Raw genomic sequence first — 24,245 nt, forward strand, 5'->3', positions numbered from 1 at the left:
AAAAAAACATTTATATATATATATATATATATATATATATATATATATATATATATATATGTGTACATACATGAATTTGAGTAGTTTTTCTTTAATGCCTTTGACAGCACCTTCTACCATTTAAATGTTATGCTTGATAGGAAAGGATAAATACATGGAATTTTTTAGAGGCAGATATTTAGGAAAACTTCTCATATATGATGTAACAGACAACATGATTAGGTCCCCCAGCTTGGCAATTAGACGGAAAATCATTTATTGCCATTTTTAGCTTTTTCCCAGTTGAATGATCTCTGGTCTTTAGGTAGCATTTGCTTGTTTTCAGCTCTTAAGTGTTTCAAATGTAATCTTTGTTAACCTTTCATTTTTTTCTGAATTGTAATTCCTTTTATTACTGAACTGTAGCCATCGTGAAAATATCATCCCCATGGTAATTCTTTTACTGACTTCAATTGTATTTTTTTATTTTTAACACAAACTGGCTATGGTCAAGTTGTTGGGCTACAGAGTAGTATTACTGGCTCTAGTTTGATGGAGGATATAGGAAAACATGCATCACCCACCACCCCACCCCACTCATTATATGGTCTGTATAGGTCATGTTGCTATGAGTGGGAGACGGGGGCTGCTCTGTCCCTGAATCACTTGGACTTCTGCACACACTGGCTCCAGACATGCCCCTGCAGTCTCACGTGGACCATCAATAAGAAAAACTGTAAATGGTTTCAGATACAAAAATTGGAAATTTGCAGGAATAAATTCATATTTGGGCATTGTAACGGCTCAACTGGCACCCTGACTGAGTACCTCAGTTGACGGATGCTCCTAGTGCTTCCCGAGGGCTCCAAGCACTCCACCAGACACCATAACCACCTCAGACCCCATGAACCGCTGCAACTTGGTTGGGGGTCTCTCCATCTCCTACCCACCCTGGACCTACGACAAGGCTCCAGGTTCCAGTGGGTGAACCTCTCTTTCCCCAGAGGTGAAGCAGGCACAGGAACAGAATTAACCTAAACTAATTATATAGCCATCTGGACAGAACAATGTGAGGTCATTAACATTTAACAATGGGACAGGTAAACTTTAACACAATACACATTCCATCTCAAAACAGACAATAGGACTAGACTACAATGACAGTCTGTGTGTCTCCTTCATTGAAATACATGGAATACACATCCAGGTGTCACAGACTCCATTTCTTGAGAGACACTGTTGACAAATATCACTCTCCCATCTGAAGCCATCCAAACCATTCTCTCAGTGTCCCCCAAGTATCTGTCCCTCACTCCCAGTGACGGTGAACACTGTCACAGGCATCATAATCATAACTACACTAGATGGCCCAAAGGTTGTGGCACCTGGCCAACACCCATACTACATTGCTGAAAGCATGTAAACATGCCTCCAAACTATTGAGGCCAGGTGTTTCTAGTGAAGGATACAGCATACAAGGACAATTTGGACTCTGGTGGACAGATCTCAATTCTCTTTTGGCTGAATGGACAAATTCCTATGTCTTTTGGGCAAAGTATGGAGGTATAGCCACTAAGGGGCCCGTTTCAAAATGAATATCCATTGGTTTGAAATTGGATATCCAAAATATTCATATAGATATGAATGTCAGGTGTCTGCAGACCTTCGGCCATATGATGTAATTTTTTTGGGGGTGGCTATAGATCACCTTTAATCATTATGATTGCATTGTTTTCTTCATTATTATACAATATTAGAAAATTTCCACTGAGGAAATATTTAAACCATGGCACACATGTTACAAATAAATTATACAATCCTTGTACAATCCTATTTATATTTGCCAGAAACTACACAGAGTGATACATTTACATTCCTTTTACAAAACATTACATTCCGTTTACATTCCATTTCATTCCATTTACATTCCGATACCAAAGAAGTGCAGCGCCAAAGAATGTTCAAACTACGGTACGATTGCACTCATCTCACACACCAGCAAGGTTATGCTGAAAACTCTACAAGCTAGGCTTCAGCAGCATGTGAACCGAGAACTACCACAAGTACAAGCTGGATTTGGAAGAGGCAGAGGAACTAGAGATCAAATTGCCAACACATTCTGGACCATGGAGAAAGCAAGGGCTTTCCAGAAGAATCTCTACATTAAATGTCTAAATAAAAAAAAAAAAAAAAAACACTAAAGTTAACCCGATTTTTTTGTATAACGTGAAAGATGATGCTACATAGGATGATGGATACCTAACATATCATGCTATAAAATTGCGCACACTCGTGGAATGGCGCCAAACTTCGCTACTTAAAAATCTCCATAGGCTATGCTTTACCATTTTTTACAGGTTACCAGTTTAGAGTTTGCGGCAATACCTCACATGTAGGGTTTGAATGCCATTTACATATGCAGGCACAACCTACGTATGCGTTTGTTTCTGTGTGCAAACACGCGGGGATGAGGGCGCTTTAAATTTCTTTTTTTATTGTTTATTTTATTTTTATTTTTTATATTTTTAGGCTTTTCCTTTAATTTTTTTACTTTTAAAATACTTTTATTCCTATTACAAGGAATGTAAACATCCCTTGTAATAGGAATAGGACATGACAGGCCCTCTTTATGGAGAGATCTGGGGTCTATAAGAGATCTGGGGTCCATAAGAGATGAGATAAAAAAAAATCGAGTTTAGGCTTTCAAACAAAAAAAAAGAAACAGTATTTACATCTGCCAGCATCGGAAGTGACATCATGACGTCGCTTCGGCCTCAAGAGTCATAGAGATGACCAGGGACCATCTGGTCCTCGGTCAGTTCTATGGTTAACTTTCGCCGCCAACAGGTTAATTCTACAGCTCGCCGATTGCATGGGCGAGACTGGATAACAACCAGAGGGCTGCAGAATGAGGTGGCGGGGTTGTCCCCTCCCACCGCCTGTAAGACCAATCAAGCGGCGAAACAGCCGCTATTATTGTTTTTACTGTGCAGGAAATCGCCAGGTGAAAAGAATATCTGTATGATGCCTTTAGCTTTAGGCATCATTCAGATATCGCCACTTTATGTCCCCGACGTCATATGACGTGAACCCAGGTGAAGTGGTTATTGTTACATGGCCAAAATAATGATAGTTAAACTTGTGTTGAAGCTGATCCCTGTGTTTCCCCTTCCTTCAACCTTCTCTAAGCCCTGGCAAAGAAACTTTAATTTTGCAGCATTGTTGTATAGGTTAAAAAAAAACCTTTTTATCAAGTTCAACCATCAAAAAATTCATCAGGGGGACACAAACAGCAGAAAAATAATAATCTGGAACAGGAGATGATAAGAGACTGGCCTATTCTGGGGACCTACAAGCAGGTCAAGCATCCGCATTTTACTCCTGTGCAGTTACCATCTACTGTAGTTACTGTGATCATAATAGGTTAGTTTAATCTGCAAATCTCCATCCTTGGATTTCCATTTGCTTTCCATAATTAGAGCATCTGAGTCTAAAGAGCTGATTCATTTTTCTTGAGCTAATTACTTAATTTACTAGTTTCTTCTTAATTGCACCTTTTACATCCTTGTTCCTCATGCTGTAGATAATGGGGTTCAACATCGGAGTTACCGTTGTATAAAGTATAGATACTGTCTTGTCTGTTTCAGGAGAATAGGTTGAGCGAGGCCGTAGATACATGAACATGATGGTCCCATAGTATAGGGCCACCACGGTTAGATGTGAAGCACAAGTGGAGAAAGCTTTATGCCTCCCTTGAGAGGAACGGATCTTCATAATAGTGGAGATGATTTGAACATACGAAATTAAAGTCAAACAGAAAGAGCACATGGCTATGATTCCTGCTGAGATATACATGACTATCTCATTGAGCCACGTGTCTTGGCAGGACAGTTTAAAGAAAGGTGGCATTTCACAAAAGAAGTGATTGACTTGGTGGGACCTGCAGTAGGGTAGTTTGAAGGTGAGGGTAACATGGATAGCAGAGTTCAAAAAACAAATACTCCATGATATAGATGCTAAACAAGCACACAAATTCTTGTTCATGATGGAGTTGTAGTGCAATGGTCTACAGATGGCGGCAAACCTATCGTAGGCCATGACAGCAAGTATAACACACTCTGTAGCCCCAAGTGCTAGGGAGAAGTACATTTGAGCAGCACACCCCCATAGGGAGATGCTTCTGTCCTTGGATAGAGCATTGATAAGAATTTTGGGAACAATAGTGGAAGAGAAACAAATGTCAATAATGGAGAGGTTACACAGGAAAAAATACATGGGAGTTTGTAAATTTGCGTTAAGCCATACCACAGTAACGAGTAGAATATTTCCAGCAATGGTTATGATATACATCATCAAGAAGATAAGAAAGCAAATAATCTGGAGGTAGGGGATGTTAGTAAGGCCAAGCAAGATGAACTGGTTTGAAGATGTTTGGTTGCAATCTTCCATAACAACCTTCCCCTAATAAGAGAACATAGGAAACATTTAGATAGTATGGATTTTATGGTGGGACATTACTGTAAGGTTTAAAGCCCAACTTCACTTTAAAGTAAAAAAAAAAAAAAAAGAATCTGTTGCCCAGTCCATCTTAAACCCCATCACCGAAAACAGATTTTTGGCAAATTCCAGCAATGGTTATGATATACATCATCAAGAAGATAAGAAAGCAAATAATCTGGAGGTAGGGGATGTTAGTAGGGCCAAGCAAAATTAACTGGTTTGAAGATGTTTGGTTGCAATCTTCCATAACAACCTTCCCCTAAGAAGAGAACATAGGAAAGATTTAGTGCCGGCTCACACTAGGTCGCTCCGACTTAGGGGGCGACCTGTGACTTCGGCACGACTTGCACGGACTTCATAAAATGAATGTCTATGCAAGTCACCTCCAGGTCGCCCCGAAGTAGTACAAGACCGTTTTTCTAAGTCGGAGCGACTTGTGTCGCTCCTATTAGAACGGCTCCTGTACCGCACAATGGGAGCGTGACGGACCGTGACTTGTCAGGCTGACAAGTCGCGGTCCAAGTCGGATTAGTGTGAATGCGGTCTTAGATAGTATGGATTTTATGGTGGGATATTACTGTAAGGTTTAAAGCCCAACTTCACTTTAAAGTAAAAAAAAAAATTAATTAATCTGTTGCCCAGTCCATCTTAAACCTCATCACCGAAAACAGATTTTTGGCAAATCCAGGTAAATTTCCCCTGAGCAGCTCAATAAATAAAATTGAAAGTTTCCAAAAAAGCTAATTTTTACAAACAAATAGATTGGTAATTTCAGAAACCACACCGCTCATCTATATTCCTAACTGATTGTATATAGCTCTGTTATAGCATAATTCCTTTAAATTATAAAATCCTTAAATTGTTAACGCTTGGGTATTGTTTGATATTAGGTGAAAAATAAGTAAACCCAATACAGGCGGTCCCCGGGTTACAAACAAGATAGGGACTGTGGGTTTGTTCTTAAGTTGAATTTGTTTGTAAGTCGGAACAGGTAAATTTTTTAAGTGTAGCTACAGCCAAAACAATTATTTTTACATTTTTTGGATAGCATAAGGAAGGGTTAACACCCCTGTAACATTTGTTTTGCTGTCTGTGCCCCTGTTCAGAAGATTTCACCTCTCTTTCTGTCCCTGTGTTAATTAAATTTTTAAAATTTTGGGTTGTTGTGGAAACAAGGATTGGTGATAAAGCTTCAGTGGAGACACCTTTTTCCCATGAGAACTCTAACAGGAGTAATGGGCCATACACACTATAAGATTTTCTGAAGACTTTTTCCTTTAGACCAGGGGTCTTCAAACTATGGCCCTCCAGTTGTTCAGGAACTACAATTCCCATCATGCCTATTCATGTCTGGGCATGTCAGAGTTTTACAATGCCTCATGGGATGTGTAGTTCCGCAACAGCTGGAGGGCCGTAGTTTGAGGATCCCTGCTTTAGACTTACCAAAACCATATAATATGAGGTCAAACCTAAACACTTTCAATTTGTATGCAATCTGGCAGGCCCTTGCACTACATAGAAAAGGTAAATCTGAAGGAAATCTAACCACAAAAGTTGGATAGTGTGTATCCAGCTTTCATTTCCCTTCCTAGGGGGGTAGATTTCCTCTCACTTCCTGTTGCCTCCCTCCCGTTTGTAAGTAGGAGTCGTTCGTAATTTGGATGTTTTTAACCCGGGGACCACCTGTATATGTTTACTGGGTTGAAGAACAAACAACGGGAACAAAGTGGTGTAATATACAGATAGTCATCAAAAATGTGTTATCTAACAAAATGTGTTAGATAACCTATACATAACAAAATCTGTGCTCAATGAAAAAAAAAATGGCAGAATAGAGAGTAATTTAAAAAAATGACATAGGAGAAGCTATAGATATTACCAGGGAACCTAAAAAGAAGGCAGAACAAAAAATACTTTGCTGAGGATACAGTCAGAGAGAGGTCTGCGTAAGGGGTTCTTCACTGTAAGGGCGGTGAGAATGTGGAACTCTCTTCCACAAATGGTGGTAGCTGCGGGGAGTATGGCTACTTTTAATAGACTTTAAAAGACTTTTGGATGGGCATCTCACAGATCATAACATTCAGGGTTTCACAGGTTGAACTGGATGGACTAATGTCTTTATTCAACCTCATCTACTATGTAACTACGTAGGTCATAGAAGAACAGCCAAACTCAAGTTGACAGGAAAGTCCAGTTGCTCCAATGACCTCTTAATAACAGCAGTGCTGTGCAGAAGGGCATCTCTAAATACATTGAGCATTAAACCTAGAAGAGAATGGACCTCAACAGCAGAAGCCTTCTCCTGTTGACTAAGAAGAAAAACAATGAGAATATAGTGGGCTCACGATCACAAAAACCAGATGACGAAAAATTTGAAAAATACTAGGCATGTAGATAGCATGGTCAGAATTTAATGTGAACAATATTGGGTTTATTTACTAAAAATGGAGAGTGCAAAATCTGGTACAGCTGTGCATGGTAGCCAATCAGCTTCTAACTTCAGCTAATTCAATTAATAATAAATAATAAAATAATACAAATTTGATAAAAGAAAACCTGGTTTCTTTGCAGAGCTGCACCAGATTTTGCACTCTCCAGTTTTAATAAATCAACCCCTATGGCAATGGTACTGGCAGCTGATAGTGTAATAGTGTAAAAAAAATGTTTTTTTGAAATATATCATCCCTTCAAACCAACCAAGCATGTCCCAGCACTTTTCAGTATCAATACAGACAATGTACACCCATTATAGATCCATTATAGGTTTAGTGAAAAAAAAAAATGCCAATTAATATATTTGGACCTTTGGCTTTAACACTTTTAGGTTTAAGCTGTTAGGGATGAGTGGAGAGTTTTTGTTACAAAATTAAATTTTGTTTTGCTTTTAGAAAATTTTTCCCTTAGTGGAAATACTCAATTTTCGCTCACTGAGCTGCTTAGATGAAATTTGTTTGATGAAAAAAACTACTATTTTTCTTTATTTAGAGAGATTTATGTAGAGTATTTCTTTTTCATTTTATTTCACTGAGTTTTCTGTGTACTACTGTTTTTCTCCTATTTTATGTGTGTTTGATTTTTAATTGTGACTTTTTGTTTGACTTTTTTTCCCCAATGTTTCTAATTTTCCTTTGGTAAAAAAAAAAAGTAAAATAATGAAATCAATGTTTTGGCACAGGAATGGGTCCAGAATGGATGAAAGAAGCTTCCGTAACCCTTAGGAGTCAATAAAACAATTTTGTGTATAGTGGGATTTATCACAAATCTTTATTTTTTTTTTTTTTTCATCCAAAATATTTTTATTGAGAAACAAATCTTTGGTGTTCATATTATTTTAAGAAATACTGACTATCCTTGCATGTCCTGCTTTCAGAAATCTTACCTTAAAAAGATTGGATCTTATCTTTTCTGATGCATGACATAAATTAAGTCTATCTGTAAAAATCTTCATAACCAATAATCCTCTTAAAAAAATATAATATATTATATATACAGTATATACTATATATATGATCTTAGTATTTATGTTAATAAAATGCTTACTGTGGCCAGTGAGCAAACGTGAATGTAGAAATCAACTTACTTTATAGGGTAAATCTGTTTAGATTCTTTAGGTAATTGACTCCCTCTGCAATTTGCAGTCTCCAGGTATGAAATGATTTTAATTTTGTTTTCAGTTTTTCAAAATGTGTTTCAAAAGGTTCAAATGTTAAACTTTATAGAATGTCTGGCAAATTGCAATTATTGCAATTGCACAGCATAGACATCTATATGGGGGGATTTATTGCTCTCTGTGACCTTTAACCACTGCCACCAGATATATCTACCTCCCACTGACAACTGATGCCAAGGCATTCTTCCTCCCATTGACCACCACCACCAGAGCATTCTATCTCCCACTGATCACATTGATACCATGGCATTCTTCCTCCCACTGGCCACTGATACCAGGGCATTCTTCATTGCATTGACCAACCACCACCAGAGAATTATACCTCCCATTGACCAGTGATACCAGGACATTCTTTCTCCCATTGAGCACCACCACCAAAGCATTCTACCTCCCACTGGCCTGTGATATCAGGGCAGTCATCCTCCCATTAAGCACCACCACCAAAGCATTCTGCCTCCCACTGGCCTGTGATATCAGGGCATTCATCCTCCCATTAAGCACCACCACCAAAGCATTTTACCTCCCACTGGCCTGTGATATTAGGGAATTCTTCCTCCCATTGAGCACCAACACCAAGGCATTCTACCTCCCACTGGCCTGTAATATCAGGGCATTTTTCCTACCACTGACCACTGCTAGAGCATTCTCCCACCAACATTCCAGGATACCAGAAAATTCTTCCTCCCATTCACCACCACCACTACAGCTTTCTACTTTCACTGGCCACAGATACAAGGGCATTCTTCGTTGCATTGACCAACCACCACCAGAGAATTCTACCTCCCATTGACCAGTGATACCAGGGCATTCTATCTCCCATTGACCACCACCACCAAAGCATTCTACCTCCCACTGGCCTGTGATATCAGGGTATTCATCCTCCCATTGAGCACCACCACCAAAGCATTCTACCTCCCACTGGCCTGTGATATTAGGGCATTCTTCCTCCCGTTGAGCACCAACACCAAGGCATTCTACCTTCCACTGGCCTGTGATATCAGGGCATTCATCCTCCCATTGAGCACCACCACCAAAGCATTCTACCTCCCAGTGGCCTGTAAAATCAGGGCATTCATCTTCCCATTGAGCACCACCACCAAAGCATTCTACCACCCAATAGCCGGGGATATTAAGGCATTCTTCCTCCCATTGAGCACCACCACCAAAGCATTCTACCTCCCACTGGCCTGTTATATTAGGGCATTCTTCCTCCCATTGAGCACCACCACCAAAGCATTCTACCCCCCACTTGCCTGTGATATCAGGGCATTCATCCTCCCATTGAGCACCACCACCAAAGCATTCTACCTCCCAATGGCCTGTGATATTAAGGCAATCTTCCTCCCATTGAGCACCACCACCAAAGCATTCTACCTCCCACTGGCCTGTGATATTAGGGCATTCTTCCTCCCATTGAGCACCACCACCAAAGCATTCTAACTCCCAATGGCCTGTGATATTCAGGCATTCTTCCTCCCATTGAGCACCACCACCAAAGCATTCTACCCCCCACTGGCCTGTGATATCAGGGCATTCATCCTCCCATTGAGCACCACCACCAAAGCATTCTACCTCCCAATGGCCTGTGATATTAAGGCATTCTTCCTCCTATTGAGCACCACCACCAAGGCATTCTACCTCCCACTGGCCTGTGATATTAGGGTATTCTTCCTCCCATTGAGCACCACCAAAAAAGCATTCTACCTCCCACTGGCCAGTGATATTAGGGCATTCTTCCTCCCATTGAGCACCACCACCAAAGCATTCTACCCCCCACTGGCCTGTGATATTAGGGCATTCTTCCCCCCCATTGAGCATCACCACCCAAGCATTCTACCTCCCACTGGCCTGTGATACCAGGACACTCTTTCTCCTCTTGACCACCACCATCAGCAATAGAGAACCAAGCTCAGAGGATAAAGCACTACCCCACTGGCGGTAGATACTCTGGTAGCAATTGGGGAGGGGCTTGCCACAGTAGTCTTTTGGAGAAGCTGCATGGACCCCCTTTGAGGTCATTGGGTTTTTATTATTGTCTCTGTCCTCATAAATGGACATTCACCCTCTATATTCGCCCTGGTGACCATTGTCACCAGATCTGCAAGTAGGGTAGAAATCAAAAATGTCTACTTGTCACTAAAACAGAAATAAAGAGGAAATCTCCCAATAGTGAAAATTGTTGAGATTAAAAATAAGAGGGGATTTCTCATTTGAAGAGGCTTCCTTTCCTTTCTTGTTGTGTCGGCATGCCAGAAAAACTCCCCAATGGGAGAAAGATTGGAAAAAACATGTCATGACTTTCAACCCTTCCCTACTTCATCTAAATCTAATTTTTTCAATGGGGACACTTGTCATCCTGTGACAACTGTAGAAGGGAGTATTTTCCTTTCTTTGGGGAAATTGTCTTCTTACTTATTTTCTTTTCAAATATTTTAAAAAGCTTTGCAGCAAGCTCACCTACCTCTAATGGGGTTCCTTTCCACACCCTGTCCCTTGAGCAGCAGAATGGGCTGCTATGGCTACTGGTATACCACTCTCTCTACTGGAAGATTTACGCTCATCTCCTGTTCTGGTAACAACTGAAAAATGTTATTTACCAACACCTTCTGTTCAATCAGAATTAACACCAAATCAAACTGAGAGGGTGAATCTCCCCAACACAAACAGAAACATGATAGGGGTTTCAATAGAGCACTCTAACCAGAATTTTGGATTAGAGCTAAACTTACAATTTTCTTAAACACTCTAGCTTTCAATATTACCTAAGAACTATTTCTTTCCATTGAAACACCTGACCTGCCCTACAGTGTTCTCCTTTGGAGAATCTTCCCCATCCGTCCTTACTTTGAAACATAAGTTCCAGGTAACCCTAAACTTCTTTATTAATTTTGGTCCTAACAGTAGACACCACAAGATGACATGCTCCTAACTTTATTAGCTAGAAAAGTATTGCCTATGCTCATCATTCTGGTTTTTACAGCATTACCGGGGCTTGTCTTGTTGACTAGGTTTGACCAGTTGCTCTCCACCTTCCTAAGATCATCCTTATTGGTCATTAAAGCAGTACATGGAAACAAGGAAATGGCAGTTGAAAGAACATAGCCATTAAGACAGAAAAAATATCAGAGTAAACAATATCAGAGAGGAATATAGAAGAAGCTTTTCTGGCCAATAAAGGCAAAACTGTTGGTGATATTCTGGAATTGCAGATCTATGGGCGAACCTTTTTATTTTGTAGCTCAGGTGACATCTTACAGCTTTCTTATTTACAGTCTTGTATATGGTAGGTTACAAATTTCAAAATGTACAGTATATTGCTTATAAATGCCTTAAAAAATTAGAAGAAATTAGCTTCCTTTTCTTCTACTCCAGTGCTCAGTGTTGTCCTAGATGAGTCCCAGCTATACCTTTCCTCACAGGTGTCCTTACGTATGCCTGTAGTGCTAAGGATGAAAGGGGACATGCCTTAACCTTACACCAGTAGAATTTAATTTGAATGTTTGTATAGGAATTCTGAAAAATTGTTTTGTCAGCTCATTCGTTCTTGCTATCAAGTCAACTAAACTTGTTAAAATTTTGTCTAGACCTGCTACTTGTATGGAAATCCAAACATATTAAACAGATTTCTTTTGTGCTCAAAACATGCATAATAAAATATGTTTGATTTTTCCCAGACAAAAACCACACTCACAATTAGAATTTTGTTTCATTTGTTGACTGCAGTCCATGTTGGTTATCAGTTTTACCCCACCATTGGAAAACCAAACAAACACTCTGAAAACAAATTTTTTTTAATGCAATTCTACTTGTGTATGGTCATCTTTAGGATAAAAGGGTGTGTGTCTGACTAGGTCTGTTAGATTATGGAGTATACTAGGCAGCGTAATCAAACTCTGGTGCTTGCTGGGCTGCACAGTTGCTACAATGGGAAGGAGAAGCTTGATAGTAATGTATTTAGGTGCTTGGCTAGGGACAAAGAGCATTTTAGGATGCTGTTTTTCACAGCTCTCTATGCTCCCAATGGACTTCAGCTGAATGGGTAAACACTACCTCACCTCCATCCACCAGAGGGGTTGACAAGCAGATGGAGTTAAAGAGACTTGATGGGTGACAGCATTCAATCATGGGAGATGAAGTTCGAAAAATAAACTTTACTATGGCAATTAATTGACTATTGGACTACAATTTCCAACGCAAGCAAGGTATAAAGAGAGAGAGCTGTATTTTCACAGGCTGAATCCCTCTTTGCTGCAAGGAGACCAAGGTGCGCACATCACTTGCTCTTGTGTACACATCAACCTGCCACAAGTCTGCAGCTGTGTGCTGAGGATCAGAGTCACCCCAGGTAGATCCAGAAGTGAGCCGACATCTGAGCAGCAGGACCCCTGTTGCTGTATCACTGGGACTGGTGAGTGACCCTACTGCTAATAACGTGTTGCTGCTGGTAGAGACTAAGCACAAAGGACTGGCCCTGTGGCTGTATCACTGGGACTGGTGAGTGATACTACTGCTAATAATGTATTGCTGCTAGTAGAGACTAAGCACAAAGGACTGGCCATCTAACTAGCAGCATTATTTACTGCATGCAGACTTTATTGAGACTGTACTTGTGTGCACCACCATAAAGACTTGGCCCCAACTCCAGCTGGCAGAAAAACTAGGGCTAAAGACTGCTCACTCAGATAGCTGCTTCACAAGGACTTTGCCTATTGTTCATAGTATGAGGTACCTCTTTAGGGAGTTTGGGGAGTCTTCATTTTCATTGTTGCCATTCAAATAAAATGCATTCTAAAGTGGGTATAGCCTACTGTTTACAGAGGTGTTATTGCAGTATTGATTATTGCTCTTGATGTTTTCTAATGCCATTTCTTATTCCTGATTTTGTGGAATTACCAGGTTTATTCTATTGCAACTGCATAGAACTCAATTCTTTGATTCTATAGCCTAGTGAACATATTGCCTGTTGAACTGTGATTGACCTAATTCTTTTCTTACTCATTTATGTGCATACTGCTATTTACTGCAACCCATTAAAATTTATTGGGTTCTTTTACCACCAACTAGTCTGATGTTTGCTTTTTGGTACTTAACCTTAGTTGTGTGCAGGGTACCTATATTTTTGTTCCCAGTAGCAGTGTGAAGTATCCATTGCTTAACCTGATCTGTCAATGGGGTTAAGGTTGTTCGAAGCAGAAGAACAGAGAACCTAATCAACCAAGCAGCTCCTGCAGGGGGGGGGGGGGGGAGTAGCTCGACAGTAAAAAGTCTATCTGACTCAAAATCTACTTTTGTAAATATAGTTGGGCTTTAACATCCTAAAATGGAGCACAGCACAGGCTCGCTTTAAAATAATGCACTTATAGCTAAAGCAAGTGTAATGCATACATAGGTCAAGCCACAGCTACAGCATACGTCAGTGTGCACAGTGGAGTGGCCCTCCTTACAGAGAGGAATACACTAACATGCCTCTAAGCAACAGGCAACCCTAAATGCATCAGTGAATATTCATAGTTTCACCAGTGTGCATGTACTTACTGGTAGAATTAGAAAGTATTATTAAAAAAATGGTATAAAACTGGTTTACAAAACATCCGTCCTAACTGATATTTTTCATGTTTTAATCTTTGTAAGGTTTAGCCATTAACCTTTAAAAAGTAGGTCCTACGAATGTTTTTAATCGCCCACTGAAATGCAAACTGAGATTCCTTTATGTAAAATTTAACAAGTTTAAAATGTTCACATTGAGGCTGGTTTACTAAAACTGGAGAATGTAAAATCTGGTGCAGCTCTACGTAGTACCAATCAGCTGCCAGATTTTTTGCCAAATCTTAAAGTTAATGTAAATCCCATGAAATTTGACCTGGACACACATAGTGCATCCGGAAAGTATTCACAGCACTTCACTTTTTCCCCATTTTGTTACAGCCTTATTCCAAAATTAATTAAATTCATTATTTTCCTCAAAATTCTACAAACAACTCCCCATAATGACAACGTGAAAGAAGTTTGTTTGAATTCTTTCCAAATTTATTCAAATAAAAAAAAACAAAAAAAATCCTATGTACATAAGTATTCACAGCCTTTGCTCAAAACTTTGTTGAAGCACCTTTTGCACCAATTACAGCCTCATGTCTTTTTGAGTATGATGCTACAAGCTTGGCACACCTATTTTTGGACAGTTTCTCCCGTTCTTTGCGGAACCTCTCAAGATCTATCAGGTTGGATGGGGAGCATCGTGCCATTTTCAGATCTCTCCAGAGATGTTCAATCAGGTACAAGTCTGGGCTCTGGCTGGCTACTTAGGGTGTAGTTTGTTTCTCATGTTCTGAGAGTCTTTCAGATGCCTTTGGCAAACTCCAGGTTGGCTGTCATGTGCCTTTTACTGAGGAGTGGCTTCTGTCTGGCCACTCTACCATACAGGCCTGATTGGTGGAGTCCCACAGAAATGTTTTTTTCTTCTGGAAGGTTCTCCTCACTCCACAAAGAAACGCCGGAGCTCTGTTCAGAGTGACCATGGGGTTCTTGGTCCCCTCCCTGACTAAATCCCTTCACCCCAAATCGCTCAGTTTGGCTAGAAAGAGTGCTGGTGGTTCCAAACTTCTTCCATTTATGGATGATGGAGGCCACTGTACTCTTTGGGACTTTCAATGCTACAGAAATTTTTATGTACCCTTCCCAAGATCTGTGCTTTGATACAACCCTGTCTCAGAGTTTACAGACAATTCCTTGGACTTCATGGCTTGGTTTGTGCTCAGACATGCACTGTTACCTGTGGGACCTTATATAGACAGGTGTCTGCCTTTCCAAATCATGTCCAATCAACTGAATTTACCACAGGTGGACTCCAATCAAAATGTAGAAACATCTCAAGGATCATCAGTGGAAACAGGTATTGGTATTTCTACCATACCCTGAAGGTGATTAGAGGTTCCCATCTCCATAATATCTCTTACCACCTGTATGACCTGGATGCCGCACTTGGTTGCTTTCACTGGATGAGGCACTATTTGATGGACTATTATTATTTTGGACAGTTTTGTAGGATGCACTGAGCACTTTACTGCACTATTAATTTGCACATTAATTATATATGCACTTTACTTATTAATATATGCGTATATGTATTATTTACTTTGCTGCACAAGGTCTGTAATTTATAGCACAGTATACATTGATATTTATGTTAGCACACATGCACTTTAGCGGTTACATGGAATTTTGCGCTGCTTGAATTGCAGTGGCCTCTGCGATTCTGAGATTGTGACTTTTTTCCTTTGTGGACGTGGAGCAGCAGCAATTCCCTTATATTAAGTGCACTGATTGTTGGTTGTCTTTGGCACGAGTGTTTATACCTAATTTACAGGAAATAAAAGCAGCTGGGAATTTGTGTCAGGGTGGGTGCATAGAGATAGAAAAATTGGGAGCTAGTCTATTCACAGCACAGCTCTGCATGTTTCTTCCTTCCTCTGCCTATGAGGAGGGGGGTGCCTTTCCTCCAATTAGCTGTCATACAGTGTATGCCAAGACTCTACACCCAGTGCTGGAACAGGAAGAAAAAATCTAACATAATGTTCTCTTTCTAAACAGTGTAGAAAGCTGAAGACAGTAGATATACAAATAAAACTTATGTAGGGAGATTTGTTTCATCTCTGTATATAATCTGAGGCTGTTCACTTCACTTCACTTCCACTTTAATGGAACAAGCTGAAGTTAGAAGCTGATTGGCTACCATGCACAGCTGCACCAGATTCTGATTGCATCAGGTTTAGTAAATCAACCCTATTATGTTTTTATACTTGTTGTATCGAACAGACGTACTTGTCCCAAGAGAGAATATACCCAGACTGAATATAGTAGCAGATCAAGAAAAACAAAGAGATTTCCAGTCACAAATTACCAACCAGCCAGCGACCAACCGAATTGCACTGTCTAACAGTATGCGTTAAAAACAGGGGTTTGGTTGCACACATTTGCGAATACATGCCTAAGCTGCAGGCCACGGCAAAGCACCCTGTAATCTGCAGATTACATATATAGTATATATATATAGTAGCAGCCGTAGTCTCCCAGTGAGCCTCTTGAGACAATTGTTATCTGAGACTTCAGATTCATTTCTTTTTTTAGATGGCTTTTGATTGTATGTATTGCAAATCACTGACAACGAAACAAGAAAAGAGACGATTTCATATTTATACTTTTTTTTTCATTACCTAACCATCGGCATTAAATGTGTCTGTTATATACACCATATGACCAATAGTATGACAATACCCTTCCAAATTATTTATCTCAGGTACACAAGACTGGCTCCAAAAAGACCTGGTTTGATGTATTTGGTGTGGAAGAACTTGAGGACCTTCAAAGAAAGAGCTCTGACTTCAACCCTACTGATCACCTTTAGGATGGGTTAGAACAGTGGCGGCTGGTGCTCAAAATTTTTGGGGGGGTTCAAACAGAAAAATGTTATAGGCATAGCTTTGCGGCAAAAAACGCTGTAAAAAATTGCGTGACTTTGAGGTCACAAAAGTGTGAAAGGGGCCTGCATTAATCAAGGTATAGTGTGCCTCCTTCAATGCAAAGTGACCATCGTGCCCCCTTTCAATGCAGAGTGACCAGTGTGCCCCCTTTCAATGCAGAGTGACCAGCGTGCCCCCCTTTCAATGCAGAGTGATACGTGTGCCCCCTTCAACGCAGAGTGACCAGTGTGCCCCTTTTCAATGCAGACTGACCAGCGTGACCCCATTCAATGCAGAGTGACCAGCGTGCCGTGCTCCCTTTCAATGCCGAGTGCCCAGCATGCCGTGCCCCCTTCAAAGCAGAGAGACCAGTGAACTTACCTGAAGTGGCGGCTTCTCCTCAGTCCTCCACATCTCCTCGAGTCCTCCCGCCTCCTCCTCGGCCAATGGTATGAGTTTGCCTTTTGGCCAATCAGGAAGCGGGTCTCGGACCCGCTTCCTGATTGGCCAGGAGGAGGATCCGAGTGACAATAGCGGATTTTCATTCGCTATTGTCACACAAATGGGTGGGCTAGGGCGCAGTGCTCTGCGCCCCGGGTCCACCCTTTATTGAAGCCTATTAGAGCCTCTGGCTCTAATCAAGTGATTCAGAAAAAATAAAACCCCCATTGAACTCCATGCGTCTAGCGCCCGCATGTATATTAGGGGGCCAGACGCATGGATGGGGGGGCGGTGCCCCTGCGCCCCCAATGCACCGGGCGCCACTGGGTTAGAATTGCAAATCCAGATGATGCCAGAATTAGACATTAAACCACAGTTCTATTCTAAGAAATGCTGAAGCTGGTTCCACGCAATGTTAGTAGAGGTACCTCGCAGTTACAAAAGCTGCTGTCTCCCCTAAAAATAGCCCCTAAGGAGAAAGGGGGTGTTTTTGTAATAAACGCGCATGTAATGGGTATCGCACTGCTTTGCAAATTAATATGTATTTATGAAAAAAAACTCTTTTTGCTCCGATGCATGTGTATGTGCCATAAAATGCAAGGTGCTCAAACAATGTGGCACGTGTTGATAATAGTGAGTTCCCTGAAAATGCGTAACAGGTGACTAGTGCTTATAGAGAAATAAAAACCTTACAGTACATATCTGATAAATTGTGTGAACAAAAATTAATGTGCATGAAGCAAATCTCAGTTTACAGTATACATACACTTAACAAGTTGCATTAAATAAGACCTTCTGTGAAGGGACTGGTGCTCTTTAAAAGTGCTTCACAATTATGCAGAAAGTTAAAAATAATAATGAGCAAAAAAATAGGAAATTCAAAGTTGCTTCATTGGAAAGTTCATCAGAAACTCATAAAGTGACAGGTGCTCTTTAAAGTCCTCCAACTTATTTTACAATAGTGCTTGCTGCTCTTGTTCCACAAACATGCTCCCCCTCTTGTACCTCACTCACCAGAGAGCTCTCCCCTCTCGGGGTAACCAGCATCCACAGCAAACCAGCGGCTAAGACAGCAGACCTAAGATCTACATCTCAATATGTGATATTTCTTTTAATATTTCCACATACGAAATGAAGGGGACAAAGAAAAGGAAAAAGGTGTGCCATCAGATGTAGATCTTAGGTCTGCTGTCTTGGACCTCCCAGAGTCCCAGCTGTGCCTCTGCCTTGTGGTGTAGTTGTAGTAGTACCTGAATGGCCACCTCAGGGGCATATGTAGCTCTCTCTGCAAGTGTAAAACAGTTTTAAATACGCCCCCTTAATATAATTTAAAAAGATAGGTCAAACCATACTTAACTCAATGCAGACTATCTGGTAGGTCGTAGAAGTGTGGCAAACCGGGGATTCAATTATAACTTCTGCAGAAGTGCTTGGCCCCATAAAAAATATTTAAGCAGTGTTTAGAAATCCACAGGGAGGCCTTTAGAGTTATTATCCCTGTGTGTAGTGTTCATCTGTAAATAAGGTTACCCAAAATCTCAAATGAAGAGACGCCACTTTGGCCACAAGGGCTGTGTTGATCTGTTGGGGGAAAAGCCACCAGTGGATATAAACCAATTGGGTGGCATAATAATAAAGATGCAAAGTAGGCAATGGCAGACCTATCTTTTTTGTAATGGCTAATGTTCAGGGGTCTCCAAATTATGGCCCTCCAATTGTTCAGGAACTTCAATTCCCATCATGCCTAGTCATGTCTGTGCAGTGCTGTATCTTGGCCTAGGCCAACAAGGCCCAGGCCTAGGGCAGCACTTTGCTGGGGGGGGCAGCAAAAAGGCTGATGGGGCTGCACTGATATGCTGCCCTGATGGGCACTAATAGACTGTACTGATGGCCACTGATGAGGCAGGACTGATAAGTTGCACTAATAGGGCTGCACTGATAAGGCAGCACTGATGGGCACTGATGTAGCTGAACTTATGGGAACTGATGAGGCTTCACTGATGGGCACTGATAGACTGTGGTTGTGGTCTGTGGTTTACAGATGACAGGGTGGGTCATAAACAGGAAAGGGTGTGGCCTTTACAGGATGGGGTGGGTCATATTAAAATTAGGGGTGCCCAAGTTTAGTCAGGCCTAGGGCAGCACAAAACCTAAATACACCACTGTGTCTGTGATTGCCAGAGTTTTACAATGCCTCACGAGGCATGTAGTTCCGCAACAGCTGGAGGGCCGTAGTTTAGAGATCCCTGCTTTAGTTGCCTTGTTCTCTCTGTCAACTTGATATTACATTACAGATTAGGATAGAAAAAGGGACATGATCTTGTGGTGTAAAAAGGACTAGACCTCCATCCCTGATATACATATGAAAATAAGGAGGAATTAGGGGGAGCAATAGGGGGCGTTGGGACTTTAAATGAGGTCAGTCATGTTAGTGAATATCGATAACGATATAGAATATCAAAAATATTGGTATATATTATTTAATGAGTATTATTTTCTTTAGTTTGGTGTTTTCACGCATGGGGTATTTGACTGACCTAATCCTTTATCCTCTTCTTTGATGGCAACCCCTTTATTACCACCTCGTCACCTTATTTTCCACTTCCCTCTCACTCTTGACACTGTGGGCATTTATTTGCAGATGGTATCCCTTTTTCGGACCTCACACATGATCACAATCTCTTGTGCACTTGGTGAAATACCTTACAATTAGTGTTGAGCGAACACGGACTGTATTATTCGTGTTCGTACCGAATAATTGGATTTTTTGTACCCGAACACGGACACGGACACTTTACTGTATGTTCGGGTAAAAATCCGTGTTCGGTCGTTTTATTTCCGGGTTTTGCATGCTTTGGCGCTCTTTTCATGGCGGGCTTTCAACAGCCAATCAACAATCGTTTAACTGGTGTGCCTTAAGCCATCCCAGCCATGCCTGCAAATGTCTCAGTAGCTGTGATTGGCCGTCTGAAGCATGTGACCAAGTCTTTATAAGTTCCAGGCAGCCGCAGCGTCTTCATTCTGCTGCTTAGATCAGGGACAGAGCACACATCAACGTGCTGGCTGCTGATTAGGGAAAGATAGGCAGGAAAAAAACATTTGTGTCCGGATAGAATTGAGGGACAGGTCGGAGTGTTTAGGCAGGGCGAGTTGTAGGCATTTTAGGGATAGAGTCTGCTGAATTATAGGGTCAGTGTCTTCTACAAACTACAATCGATATTGCTGTGTGGGGGGTGGGGTCTGCACTCAATCCTGATCTACGATCTCTTCTCAATCCTGTTAGGGAGAGGCTGCTGCTGAATTTTAGGGTCAGAGTGTTCTACAAACTACAATCGATATTGCTGTGTGGGGTGGGGTCTGCACTCAATCCTGATCTACGATCTCTTCTCAATCCTGTTAGGGAGAGGCTGCTGCTGAATTTTAGGGAAACTGTGTTCTACAAACTACAATCGATATTGCTGTGTGGTGTGGGATAGGAGATAGGCAGGTGTCAGTGATCCACATCCATTTTTCTGTGTGTGAGCTGCAGTGAACAAAATCTTTTTGGGCTGCAGTGAACACAATCTTTTTGGGGTGCAGCGAACAACGTCCTTTTTGGGGTGCAGTGAACAAAATCTTTTTGGGGTGCAGTGAACAAAATCCTTTTTGGGGTGCAGTGAACACAATCTTTTTGGGCTGCAGTGAACACAATCTTTTTGGGGTGCAGTGAACAACGTCCTTTTTGGGGTGCAGTGAACAAAATCTTTTTGGGGTGCAGTGAACAAAATCCTTTTTGGGGTGCAGTGAACAACATCCTTTTTGGGGTGCAGTGAACACAATCTTTTTGGGGTGCAGTGAACAAAATCCTTTGTGGGGTGCAGTGAACACAATCTTTGTGGGGTGCAGTGAAAAAATCTTTTTGGGGTGCAGTGAACAACATCCTTTTTGGGGTGCAGTGAACACAATCTTTGTGGGGTGCAGTGAACACAATCTTTTTGGGGTGCAGTGAACAAAATCCTTTTTGGGGTGCAGTGAACACAATCTTTGTGGGGTGCAGTGAACACAATCTTTTTGGGGTGCAGTGAACAAAATCCTTTTTGGGGTGCAGTGAACAACATCCTTTTTGGGGTGCAGTGAACAAAATCCTTTTTGGGGTGCAGTGAACACAATCTTTTTGGGGTGCAGTGAACAAAATCCTTTGTGGGGTGCAGTGAACACAATCTTTGTGGGGTACAGTGAACAGAATCTTTGTGGGGTGCAGTGAACACAATCTTTGGGGGGTACAGTGAACACAATCTTTTTGGGGTGCAGTGAACAAAATCCTTTTTGGGTGCAGTGAACACAATCTTTGTGGGGTGCAGTGAACACAATCTTTTTGGGGTGGAGTGAACAAAATCCTTTTTGGGGTGCAGTGAACAACATCCTTTTTGGGGTGCAGTGAACAAAATCCTTTTTGGGGTGCAGTGAACAAAATCCTTTGTGGGGTGCAGTGAACACAATCTTTGTGGGGTGCAGTGAACAAAATCCTTTTTGGGGTGCAGTGAACAACATCCTTTTTGGGGTGCAGTGAACAAAATCCTTTTTGGGGTGCAGTGAACACAATCTTTTTGGGGTGCAGTGAACAAAATCCTTTGTGGGGTGCAGTGAACACAATCTTTGTGGGGTACAGTGAACAGAATCTTTGTGGGGTACAGTGAACAGAATCTTTGTGGGGTGCAGTGAACACAATCTTTTTGGGGTGCAGTGAACAAAATCCTTTGTGGGGTGCAGTGAACACAATCTTTGGGGGGTACAGTGAACACAATCTTTTTGGGGTGCAGTGAACACAATCTTTGTGGGGTGCAGTGAACACAATCTTTTTGGGGTGCAGTGAACAAAATCCTTTTTGGGGTGCAGTGAACAACATCCTTTTTGGGGTGCAGTGAACACAATCTTTTTGGGGTGCAGTGAACAAAATCCTTTGTGGGGTGCAGTGAACACAATCTTTGTGGGGTACAGTGAACAGAATCTTTGTGGGGTGCAGTGAACACAATCTTTGGGGGGTACAGTGATCACAATCTTTTTGGGGTGCAGTGAACAAAATCCTTTGTGGGGTGCAGTGAACACAATCTTTGGGGGGTACAGTGAACACAATCTTTTTGGGGTGCAGTGAACAAAATCCTTTGTGGGGTGCAGTGAACACAATCTTTGTGGGGTGCAGTGAACACAATCTTTTTGGGATGCAGTGAACAAAATCCTTTTTGGGGTGCAGTGAACACAATCTTTGTGGGGTACAGTGAACACAATCTTTTTGGGGTGCAGTGAACAAAATCCTTTGTGGGGTGCAGTGAACACAATCTTTCTGGGGTACAGGGAACAGAATCTTTGTGGGGTGCAGTGAACACAATCTTTGGGGGGTACAGTGAACACAATCTTTTTGGGGTGCAGTGAACAAAATCCTTTTAGGGTGCAGTGAACACAATCTTTGTGGGGTGCAGTGAACAAAATCCTTTTTGAGGTGCAGTGAACACAATCTTTGTGGGGTGCAGTGAACACAATCTTTGTGGGGTACAGTGAACACAATCTCATACTTCTGAAGATTTGAGGGTGCTGCCTGTTCCATACTCCTCCTCCTACTGCTCAACCATCCTTTTAGGGGTACAAACAATAGTAATTGGGGCCTAGTGTGGTGGTGTACGTGTGAGATACATACACTTTCTTTTTGATCATATTTTCTATTCCGCTATTCAATTAAAACCTTTGGGGATCAATTAAATTGCGTGATAGTCTGTGTCGGTACGTGTGAGATCCACCTTTCCAAGTTTTTGGGGTTCATCTCATACTTCTGAAGATTTGAGGGTGCTGCCTGTTCCATACTCCTCCTCCTACTCCTCAACCATCCTTTTAGGGGTATAAACAATAGTAATTGGGGCCTAGTGTGGTGGTGTACGTGTGAGATACATACACTTTCTTTTTGATCATATTTTCTATTCCGCTATTCAATTAAAACCTTTGGGGATCAATTAAATTGCGTGATAGTCTGTGTCGGTACGTGTGAGATCCACCTTTCCAAGTTTTTGGGGTTCATCTCATACTTCTGAAGATTTGAGGGTGCTGCCTGTTCCATACTCCTCCTCCTACTGCTCAACCATCCTTTTAGGGGTACAAACAATAGTAATTGGGGCCTAGTGTGGTGGTGTACGTGTGAGATACATACACTTTCTTTTTGATCATATTTTCTATTCCGCTATTCAATTAAAACCTTTGGGGATCAATTAAATTGCGTGATAGTCTGTGTCGGTACGTGTGAGATCCACCTTTCCAAGTTTTTGGGGTTCATCTCATACTTCTGAAGATTTGAGGGTGCTGCCTGTTCCATACTCCTCCTCCTACTCCTCAACCATCCTTTTAGGGGTACAAACAATAGTAATTGGGGCCTAGTGTGGTGGTGTACGTGTGAAATACATACACTTTCTTTTTGATCATATTTTCTATTCCGCTATTCAATTAAAACCTTTGGGGATCAATTAAATTGCGTGATAGTCTGTGTCGGTACGTGTGAGATCCACCTTTCCAAGTTTTTGGGGTTCATCTCATACTTCTGAAGATTTGAGGGTGCTGCCTGTTCCATACTCCTCCTCCTACTGCTCAACCATCCTTTTAGGGGTACAAACAATAGTAATTGGGGCCTAGTGTGGTGGTGTACGTGCGAGATACATACACTTTTTTTGATCATATTTCCTATTCCGCTATTCAATAAAAACCTTTGAGGATCAATTGAATTGCGGGATAGTCTGTGTCGGTACGTGTGAGATCCACCTTTCCAAGTTTTTGAGGTTCATCTCATACTTCTGAAGATTTGAGGGTGCTGTCTGTTCCATACTCCTCCTACTCCTCATCCATCCTTTTAGGGGTAGAAAAAATAGTAATTGGGGCCTAGTGTGGTTTTGTACGTGCGAGATACATACACTTTTTTGGATCATATTTCCTATTCCGCTATTCAATAAAAACCTTTCTAGGGCAAGATCTTAAATTACAGAAATATGAGGAGACCGTCAAATAAGGGCCGTGGCCTGGGTCGTGGTGCTGCTGGTAGAGCTCCTGTTGCAAGGAGAGGACGTGGTCGATCTGTGCCAGCTACACGCACAAGTGAAACACCTTCCTCAAGTGTGAGTAGGCGACAGAACCTGCATCAGTATTTGGTATACGCCCCTAGAAGTGATGAGGCCAGAACAAGTGGA

At 41.5% G+C, this 24,245-nt stretch overlaps 2 protein-coding genes across 2 annotated transcripts in view; both read right to left on the reverse strand.

The window, feature by feature from the left end:
- Positions 1-3,504: 3,504 nt before the first annotated feature.
- On the reverse strand, positions 3,505-4,428 carry LOC309569111 (olfactory receptor 5AR1-like; the record flags this gene model as incomplete). The annotated part of the gene is made up of 1 exon (XM_082274875.1): positions 3,505-4,428. The coding sequence occupies one exon, from the start codon at positions 4,426-4,428 to the stop codon at positions 3,505-3,507; it is 924 nt and encodes a 307-aa protein (XP_082131001.1).
- A 2,203-nt stretch (positions 4,429-6,631) lies between these two features.
- Positions 6,632-24,245, reverse strand: part of LOC309569112 (olfactory receptor-like protein OLF3) — a gene marked incomplete at both ends in the record, with an annotated part of 38,860 nt that continues 21,246 nt past the window's right edge. The window contains one exon of the mRNA XM_082274876.1: positions 6,632-6,788. Coding sequence (XP_082131002.1) covers positions 6,632-6,788 — 157 coding nt within the window. The remainder of the gene's footprint in view (positions 6,789-24,245) is intronic.

The sequence above is a fragment of the Pelophylax lessonae genome (genome assembly GCF_965119305.1).
Source record: "Pelophylax lessonae genome assembly, chromosome: 13".
Classification (NCBI taxonomy): Eukaryota; Metazoa; Chordata; class Amphibia; order Anura; family Ranidae; genus Pelophylax; species Pelophylax lessonae.